A 10,189-nucleotide genomic window follows, 5' to 3' on the forward strand; every position below is an offset into this window, starting at 1 on the left:
ATTACCCCATTATCCCTCAGGGAGCAACATCTCAACCAATGAGATCGCAGATACGAAGCATGAGCTTTAAGTTTGGTCAAAGGTACTTTGGCCGTCGACACGGGCTGCCTTCCCACTCAACTACTGCCTGCTGAAGCACATGCCAGAAGGGATTAGGTGAGCTGAAATCCCCTGATGGGAGATGAGAAGGTGAAAGCTACCTCTCAAGGAGTAAGGGTGCAGCGTGCCGCATGCATAAGTCATGAAAGCTGCTTTGTCCTCCGCTGCTTCGTTAAGTCACAGGGCCATTATTCTGGCAGCCTCACACCTCCAGGTAGAGCTGGAGACACGGCTTATATAAGGCAAGCCGGCAACTACAATGTCTCTGCAGCGATAAGGTCTAAGGATTTTATTTCTCTGTAACACTTTCATGAAAAAACATGATTACCCGTATTACATGAAAAGCAAAAACTTTAATTTCACATTGAAAAACCATGTTTCATTCATTGGAAAATTGTGTTTCTTAGTTTTTGCAGTTTAAAATTGCAGTTTTTTTCTTTGTTACTTTTTCCTTCTTGTGAAAAACTAAATCCAAAGTCAGAGACCCTGTCGTGAAGGCTTAATAACGAAAAGATTATCAAAGCCATAGTTGCTACTTATAAGTGCGACTTAACCACAAGATGTTTTTACACTCTTTGTACCAAAAAAGAAAATACAATGAGCTTTTACACCACACTGACACATTAATTTATTTACAGTCAGTTTTTTTTCCAGATCTTAGATCTGACGAGAAGTCTCATTCTGACTTTATATTTAAGAGACTTTATATTTAAGATTTTCATGTGATTAAGGAGGAGGGATAATCACTGGCATAATACTACTCTTGCAAGGTGACAACACACTTTGTCAATAACAAAATATTTAATTGCCAGGGCAATAACAATAAATGACTCTTCCTCTTCAGAAAAGTTCAAGGGCGAAGTTTAATAAAGGTTGAGCAAATTGCAGCAATGAAAACTTCAGGCATCAGCACTCTTATATCAGGGGTGAGATAAGAAAGGGTGATAAAGAAGGAACAGTATAAAAAAATGTTATTTAGGCATTGAAGGGTCCTGTTAAATTTTCCTTAGGAGTCCATCTGTCAGGCAGGGATTTCAAAGAAGAGGTGAGTGAATTTAGCCCTGAGTTAACTATTCGTAAAACATGACTTTTATCAGACAATCCCATTAATTTTAACAAAACTGAATTTGTTAAACTTGTTCTTTCCTTTACCTTCATTTTAGTGGTGTTCAAAAAAAGAAGCTGTCATTTTACATTTTGTCTATGTGGTACCTTTTGAACTAAAATAGATTTTGATAATAATGTGCTTTAGAAGGTCTGCTGTGGGGCTGAGCTGATAGTTAATTACTGACATGTTGATCCGTCGTTCCTTCCTCATTCCTCTCCCCCCACTTGCTCACTCTTTGTCTATCAAATTGGACTCCCACCTGTCTCCTGCTACATAACTCCCATATCCTTGCTTCCTGACATAAACCGTGTAGTAGTATGCCCTGCGGCGTGTTGAAGTCCTTTCTGGGGAGCCTGTCTCGGAGGAAACCCCTGGAGCCAGAAGGGGAAGAGTCCACCTTTAATCGATGCCTGAGTACTCTGGATCTGATAGCCCTCGGTGTGGGCAGCACCCTGGGAGCTGGGGTCTATGTGTTATCTGGAGAGGTAGCCAGAGACACTGCTGGACCGAGCATCATCATCTCCTTCTTCATCGCAGCCCTGGCATCCATATTTGCTGGCCTGTGCTATGCAGAGTTTGGGTCCCGGGTTCCTAAAACAGGCTCAGCGTACCTTTACAGTTATGTGACTGTTGGAGAGTTGCTGGCGTTCATCACTGGGTGGAATCTTTTACTCTCTTATGTCATAGGCAAGTGATAGCTATTATTTACGTTAATCCTTTAATCAGAAATAAATAAAATAGTCCCTTATTCATATAAGTACAATTATTTAGTTGGATCAGTCACTTTTGACAGTGCATGCCTTTGGAAAATCACACAATTTAATTACATATTCATCTGACCATCCTGAGTTATTAATTGACAAATTTGTATTATTCATTTCCACTCTTTTAAAGAGATTGTCATCTATTATTAACCTTAAAGCCCATTAATGATCAACCATCAACTTGAGACAGCTGAAAATGTTGTGACTTTGAACCTACTGTAAAAGCTAATTCTTAATTGCTCTTTTTAACAGGAGGCGTTTTAGCTTGGTAGCTTCCCTTTGCTCTAAATCATGCTCTCTGTTAACACAGGCTGTTAGGTTCATTGCTTGGATGTTAATAACCCAATAAACCCTGAATGTGGTTGAAAATACTGTAAGTGAGTCATAAAAAACTCAGGGAAGGAAATATCCCAGTCAGTATTGTCTGTTAATGATAGTTAAATGATGACTGATTCGTGTTTGTGTTTTTCGTGACCCTGTTCAGGGACATCAAGCGTTGCGCTGGCATGGAGCGGAACTTTTGATGACCTCATTGGCGATGTCATATCTAATTACTTTAAAGAACACGCTGCCATGGGTCTCCCTGGCCTGGCAGCTTACCCAGATGTCTTTGCTGCAGCTCTCATCATACTGCTGTCAGGTAAAATTGATCACAAACATGTTATTGTGTTGATAGTAATAAACACATAAAAATGAACATGCATCTTTTTCAATAAAGGTGTGCTGGCATTTGGAGTAAAAGAGTCAACTACTATCAACAAGATCTTTACAGCAATCAACATCCTGGTGCTGCTGTTTGTGATCATCTCTGGATTCATCAAGGGAGACATATCGAACTGGCAGATCAGTGAAGAGGTTCTAATAAATGCCACAGCACAACTCAAGTAATGTCAAACAGCAATATACTTTAGTCTTGGGTCTGAGCAGGATCCTGTCTTATGGCTCTCCTGGTTATCTTGCTGTAAATGCCCACAAGATTATATTCTCGTTTGTGCAGAAACCTCAGCTCAACTGCCAATGTGACAAGTGTGTATGGAGTGGGTGGATTTTTTCCATATGGCATTAGTGGGACGCTGGCCGGTGCTGCTACGTGTTTCTATGCTTTTGTTGGATTTGACTGCATTGCTACAACAGGTAATTGGAAGCAGCGTCCTCTTCTCATTGTCAGGGTGTTATAATACTATAATGGTTATTAGAGTTTAATAGTTCTACACATGAAAGTACAAAAGATAGCTGAGATATGTAAAACAAAAACTTTTCGGTAGCTCACCAACAAGCATGAAGGGATGTGTGTTACATGATACGTACATCTTCTACCACCATAGGTGAAGAGGTGAAGAACCCTCAGAAGTCTGTCCCAGTCGGCATTGTGGCTTCACTGCTTATCTGTTTCCTGGCCTACTTTGCGGTGTCTGCTGCTCTCACCCTGATGATGCCCTACTACATGCTGAGTGAAAAAAGCCCTCTGCCAGTTGCCTTTGACTATGTCGGGTGGGGTCCAGCCAAATACGCCGTGGCTGTGGGATCACTGTGCGCCCTGTCAACCAGGTATGAAACTACTGTTAGTATAGTCTGGATCATATGGTTACAATATTAGTCTGAATTCGTCCAGACAGTTGCTGGGTGGTTTACCATAAAATGTGCAGACACACTTGGACGCCACTGGCGAGTTCTCTGCCAAACAGTTAAGTTGCAGTTTACATGCATGTCTGTTCAAACTCATATTCTGGTGAGTTGCCTTTACGAGAATGAGACAGCCATGATTAGTCACAGTGACCTTGACATTTGACCACCTAAATCAGTTCATCCTTAAGTCCAAGTTGACACTTGTGCCATTGTTGAAGAATTTCCCTCCGTCTTGACATATAACTTTCACAGGAATGGGAAGAACAACCTGAAAACTAACACCAGCCACATCTGTTGCCAGTGTGGAGGAATAAAACCACAGCACAGGAGAAAAGTGCTGGTAATCTAGACCTACAGTAGCAGGTTTCAGGAGTATTTAATAAAACCATTATGGATATATGGACATTGTGGATATTAACCTAACATACGCTAAGAATTTAGGTTTCTTACATGAAGGAAATATTAGACAGAATGTAAAAAAGTTTTTGTGAGTTCAGTGAAAGGGTTTAAATCATCAATGGTCACAGTGTTTCTGCTGAAAATGAGCTTTTTCTTCACTTGGCTAATTAAAAATAAAATAATGCAAGGCTGATACTAAATGCTTTGTTATTGTTGCTGTCTGACCCTGTGGGTTTATTTCTCCAGCCTGCTGGGTTCCATGTTCCCAATGCCACGCGTGCTGTTCGCCATGGCGAGAGATGGCCTGCTTTTTCGACAGCTGAGCATAGTCACCGCCAAAGGCAGTCCTGCTATAGCCACAATAGCTTCGGGAACAGTGGCAGGTACTGTGCAGATTCTTCAGATGTTTGTTCGCGTCAAGGTAAATCTAGTGAAATTTATTAACTCCCGTGTTCCCCATTGTTATCTTCAGCCATCATGGCTCTGCTGTTTGACCTGGAAGCATTGGTGGAAATGATGTCCATCGGCACTCTGTTTGCTTACACACTTGTAGCGATATGCATCTTAATTCTGAGGTACAACAATGTCTTCATACTATTGCAGGCTTCACTGGCAATTTTAAGAAAACCCTAAGGTAACTGTTTATTTTGTTTACAATCAAGATACCAGGAGGATCCATCTGAAGACACAGACCTGCAGATCAAAGAATCAAATTCGAAGACTAAATTCGGCTTCCTGTTTCCTCCATTGTCTCCCAACTCCTCCACCTCACGAAGAGTCACAATTTTGACTATATTATCTGGTATGTATGGCCAAATGGAATTATAGACCTCCAGTAGGTTCATAATTACCTCAGTCTTTCTGGGCCACAATTCAATTCATTCAAAACTCATTTATATTTGCTTTGTCTGCAGTTGTATGTGTAGCAGCACTGTGTGTCACTTTGAGTCAAGCCATAGATGCTTTGTCCCGAATGGAAGCCTGGAGTTTGGTGCTTGTCTGCATCCTCAGTTGCATCTTGTTGCTCATGATTTTCCTCATCTGGAGGCACCCACAAAATCCCACCAAGGCCTCGTTCATGGTGAGGGTATTTTAATAGTGTAGAGTATTTGATTGTTTTGTTCATTTTTATGTGTAATTTTTTATTGACACAACTACAAAAGTATTAAATGTTTTTGTCCTTTCTCTTAGGTCCCATTAGTCCCCATTCTGCCTTTAGCCAGCACACTTATTAATGTGTATTTGATGGTGCAATTAGGTGGAGATACATGGATAAGATATGCTATCTGGATGTTAGTGGGTAAGACCTTATTTGTGGTTCAAAGGTTTAGGAGGCACTTATCAAGTTAGTTCCTGGCATGTGATAATGATGAATCCATCTCCTTTCTTTTAGGTTTAGTCATCTATTTTGGCTATGGGATCCGTAACAGTGTTCAGAAGAAGCGTCTCATGGCCAGCAAGATAAATATTGTAACTGTCAGTGGCAAAACAGTCAATGACATTTTAAATGAAGAAAAGTTATGAAGAAATAGGTTGAAGTTTTACAGTGAGTAACAGCTTTATATGTGTTTTTCATGCACCTGTGCAGATCTGTCTCTAGACAGTTCAAAGTTTCAGTGTGACAGGTGTTCAGCCAAATGGACAGATGTCCAAACATGTTAACCTTCATTCCACCCTGATACTTTATTACATGTTGGTGGCATTTGTAATTTGTCTGAATATTTGGTGCCTGACATAGTTTTGAAAATTCAAGATATGAATTGTATGTAAAAATATGTTACTTCAGACTGGGAACTAATATTTAAAACATTTTAACTTCCTGCATATTCCCTAATGCTTTACATGTAAAATAAAGTAAGTGCTGTTTCAAAAGAAAAATGGATCAAACAATATTTGTAGATAATACATGTAGATATATTACCACTTCATAACACTTATGTGAAAATGTATTTCAATATTACTAATAACGATTATGTACGTAATTGTTTTGTTGTTAGCCTGCAAAGATCCTCTTTAATAATTGTTTATTGTTTTAAACTGTAAAATACTGAATGTTTACATATTATTTAATTATATGCTGTAAATACATTCATTAAATAAAAAGAAATTTTCCTTTTTTTTCAAGTGGACTTTAATTTGGAATTCATTTTCTGCAGGGGGTGTCAGTGAATAAACGTTAATCACTCATAATTGAACATATATCTGACAACTAAACATATAATATTTAAAGTCTCTCTCGTTTGAAAAAATATGATATAAGACAGGAAAATCACTCAATAGCACTCACTATCCAGAGTTTACTGAAAACAAAAGAACTTTTTACAGCTGTGTTCAAAACTGTAGCTTAGCTAATCACCCAAAGAAAAGGTTTAGCATTATGTTGGGTACAGCATGATATGGATTTAATAAAATATGCAAAACTCATATTTTATAGTAAACATGTCCTTGCTTTCCCATGCTTCCTCCTGTGTTTCATTGTTCGTGACCCTGTGGAATTAAGATTTTTGCACGTGACACAAAGCTTATTAGTCACCAAATGCATTTAATAACCTTTCCACAGCCCCTAGTCTGGACTGTGTGGTGTGTTTCTGAAAGCTTCTGCTTGCACATTTCCAGGCCAGCAGGTAAGCAAACAGGCTTCATGACTCCACATGAGGGGCCTCTCTCTCTTGACCCTCATTGGTTTGGACAGGTTTGAAAGCCTCCATTGAGCCAGTCAGGAGGAATTGGGATACTCTGAAGAGGAGGAATTTGTATGATTCTGAAAAACAGCTGACAGCCCTCCTCCTTTTTTCTTTCCTGTTTCCTTCTTCTTTTGGTTTCTGCGGCACACGTTCTGTGTTGTACTACACAAGCTAACAATCCTCACACTACTTGATAATCCACTGATCAATCATGCCTTTGGTGTACTTGTTTGGGTCGAAGTGGAGGCTGGTGCTGAGCACTCTCCTTATTTGTGCAGTGATCTTGGAGTTAGGTAAGTGACTATATTTGCTTGCAAAGCAGTTCTTTGGGAAAGTGTTCCTAGAATTGCAGAGTAGAAACATTTCTGTTAGCCTTGCAAGATATGGTTTACTGTACAAGTTAGCATCTGATAAAATGGTGCCATTAGCACACACAGCAAGCTCACTGTTATTTTTTAATAAGAAGTTAACTCCTTATCAGTCCCACATTTTACCTGCATGTACAAAATATAGATGCATCATGTGCTCTGTACGTGTAGCTTATTGTCAGAAAGATGCACAGGAACAGAGAACCAAGCCAAGGAGGAAGACCTCGCTGAAAAAACCCAAACTTGGGAAATCAAATAAAGGGACCAGAGCTATAACACCAAAACCCAAGGTTAAAGCCACACCCACAGCCCAGGGACAGACCTTCATCACACAGGTATATAATTTAGTACACAATCATTTGTGATCAAAAACGGAAATGACTACATCTGTGTCTGCAATTTTTATAATACTGTCTAATTTTGCATCCGACACATAAAGGTTCTAAATAGAGGGAAGTTTAAAAAGGTCGAAGATACTATAAGTGTGCCAACAGGAGACACTTTGGAGCTGAGGTGCAGGGGTAAACCTGTCCAGTGGAGCGTCCCCTCATACCTGGAGGAGGAGGATGATGGAAGGCTAAGGTAAACTACATGGTCAATGCATTTTTTATGCATAGTTTGTAATTCAAGTCACAGTATGATCATCTATATTTCCTTTGACTTTTTCCTACTTTCTGCAGGATTATCCAGAACGAACGGTATAGTGCTCTGACACTAGTCAACAGTACAGGTGCAGACACAGGAGAGTACACGTGTTATCCAATGTACTGCGAAGAGAATGACTGCAGGAAGGAGTATGACAAAGCTGTCAAGGTCTTTGTCTTCTTTCCCGGTAAATGGCATTAACCTTTTTTGTGCTTGCACGCACTTTCATTTCACACAGCCTCTCCTGCAAAGTGATATGAAACCATTTAACATCCACGTGATATCGTATCTCTGTACCCAGACCCACAAGAGCTATTTGTTCCCTCATCTGACTACTACGAGGTGATTCAGCTGAGGACCAACTGGCCAACAGTCCTCCCCTGCCAGGTAACATCCCCTGAGGCCAAAGTATCTCTGCACCGTGAGTATCCACCGGTGGAGGTGGCAGTGGACGGGACGGAGATTTCCTTTGATGTCAAGAAGGGTTTCACCATCCATCGACCCCGGTCACATCATGCTGGAGCTCTGTACTGTGTGGCCAGTTTAGGCAACCTGAGGCAGAGCTCCATCAAGTACATGCTCATCTATGTGAACTGTGAGTCACTAATGTTGGGTTTCATTTATCAGTGATATCAACAATAACTAGAAATCAACATGCTAGACTCCTGGAGTTAAAACAAAACACTTCATATACACTAAAGTATGTTTTAATATAAAAACACTTAAATTGTGTATTGTAGTATTTTAGGTTGTAATGTATTTTTCAAACACATAATACAATTCAGCGTTTAAGTTATATCCAACTGACAGTCTCTCTGCATAAACAAAGAGATGAAAGACCCACCACTTCCCACCAAAAAAAGAACTTTGTAATGAGCGAAGGACAGACAGTCAAACCAACACGGCTGAGAAATGCAGACGATCATTACACCTGAATAGAAACCCTGGCAAAACAGGCAGAACATTAAAATTCCTCACTGTTCTATGTGCTGTTTAGTTCATGGTAGATTTTTATAAGTTGTAACTTATTTCCTACATTCAGTAACTTCCTTAAATTTAATGTATGTGTCATAAGACCCCATGGCTCCACCTGCCCCAGTGATCCAGGCCTCGTCAAGCTCCATGCTTGTGGGGGAGAACTTGCGTGTCATCTGCACTGTGGTGGGAGAGCAGGATGTAGCCGTAGAGTTCACATGGGAATACCCAGGACAGCAGGTCAGACCCTCATGTGCAGGGCTATATTGCCTTCATGCTTTAACACAGCCCACTAAACACTCAGTGAGTTTAACCTATGACTTTAACTATGTTAACAAGTCATGTATTACTCCTCTACAAAGCAATTTTGATGCAGTTAAATATACATTTCGGATTGATTGTTGAACAAATTAGGTGTTTTGTTGGTGTACATTTTGTACAACTAGTTTATTATTAGTTAAAATGCATGTAGCCCATGGACTGCAGAGCACCCAGGCCTATAACTGCTTATTAATGACTTACAAATGTATAGGCTCAGAAATAATTTTAAAGAGGCAAAGTGTGTTTACTACTGAACATGTGGTATCTGTGGTGTTTGTAGATCGGGAGGCCTCTGTACACACAAGAGAGTATCAGTCCAGTCAGCGGAGGATCGGCCAGACAGCAGTCTCAGTCTGTTCTCTTGGTGGATGAGGTGAGAGATGTGGACCAGGGAACGTACACCTGCACCGCTCAGAACCTGCAAGGAGCCAAGTCAGCGTCCACCACTGTTAGAGTGGTCCCCAAAGCAAAACCAAAGAAACTCTGAGCCACCAGGCTTCGTAATGTCCTGCAGAAAGGGTGGACTCTCTGGTGGAGAATTTTGCTCTGTAACAGTATTTTGTCACACATGACAAACACAAAAGCATATCATCTTTCATTGTAGCGATAAATAACAGAAACACACAAGTTTCTACAATGATATAGATACTGATGTTTACATGAATGCATGCAAATTGTTGTACATGAAGCTTTTATATTAAACATTTCATATACCCACATTGTTGTCTGCTCTTTTGTTGATATTGCTTGCTGTGGCTCTGTTGGTAAGGCGCTTTCCACAGACCACAGGGTCAGTGGGCCAACTCCCGGTCCCTCGTGGGTATGTGATGAAGTGTCCTTGGGCAAGCCGCTGAACCCTCAGTTGCTCCTGGTGGGTTAGGTGAGGACATTGCACTGCAGCTGCTCTTCGCCGTTGTGTTGGATTAAAGAAAGTTGTAATTATTGTCGTTAAGATTTTGTTCTTTTTTGGTTTTAACCTATATGTTATGAAAAGTTATTGAGTTAAAAATAAATAAAATGTTTCTATTAAAAGAAAAATTGCTAAGCTTTGTCTCATGAATTCAGGATGGCGGCTCTATAATTTCCAGGATTCCCGTTTTGAAATAACTCCACCTTTATTAAAATAAAGACAAGATTACATTAAGAAAAGCATTTTTACAGATGCTTCCATTACTGCTGGTGCTGCCAAGCATTTGGAAT

The 10,189-nt window shown here is 40.2% G+C and overlaps 2 protein-coding genes across 5 annotated transcripts; both read left to right on the top strand.

Moving 5' to 3' along the window:
* The first annotated feature begins 40 nt into the window (after positions 1–40).
* Positions 41–6,120, top strand: LOC137133853 (cationic amino acid transporter 2-like). Of its 4 annotated transcripts, none has more exons than XM_067517881.1 (12): positions 41–156; positions 1,521–1,894; positions 2,456–2,611; positions 2,690–2,855; positions 2,969–3,105; positions 3,297–3,519; positions 4,243–4,379; positions 4,469–4,571; positions 4,659–4,798; positions 4,911–5,077; positions 5,188–5,296; positions 5,390–6,120. In XM_067517881.1, exons 1-12 carry the CDS (start codon positions 140–142, stop codon positions 5,518–5,520), a joined length of 1,860 nt encoding a protein of 619 aa, XP_067373982.1. In that variant the 5' UTR covers positions 41–139; the 3' UTR covers positions 5,521–6,120. The 4 variants fall into 4 exon arrangements, with proteins under 4 accessions (XP_067373982.1, XP_067373983.1, XP_067373984.1 ...); XM_067517882.1 differs by having other exon boundaries at positions 125–156; positions 1,524–1,894; XM_067517883.1 differs by lacking the exon at positions 41–156 and adding an exon at positions 983–1,144.
* Positions 6,121–6,891: 771 nt separating this feature from the next.
* On the top strand, positions 6,892–9,476 carry LOC137134532 (platelet-derived growth factor receptor-like protein). Its single transcript, XM_067519459.1, has 7 exons — positions 6,892–6,973; positions 7,220–7,383; positions 7,488–7,630; positions 7,729–7,880; positions 7,995–8,288; positions 8,769–8,908; positions 9,270–9,476. The coding sequence occupies exons 1-7, from the start codon at positions 6,892–6,894 to the stop codon at positions 9,474–9,476; spliced, it is 1,182 nt and encodes a 393-aa protein (XP_067375560.1).
* The last annotated feature ends 713 nt before the right edge of the window (positions 9,477–10,189 follow it).

This window comes from Channa argus, chromosome 10 (genome assembly GCF_033026475.1).
Source record: "Channa argus isolate prfri chromosome 10, Channa argus male v1.0, whole genome shotgun sequence".
In the NCBI taxonomy this organism is placed as follows: Eukaryota; Metazoa; Chordata; class Actinopteri; order Anabantiformes; family Channidae; genus Channa; species Channa argus.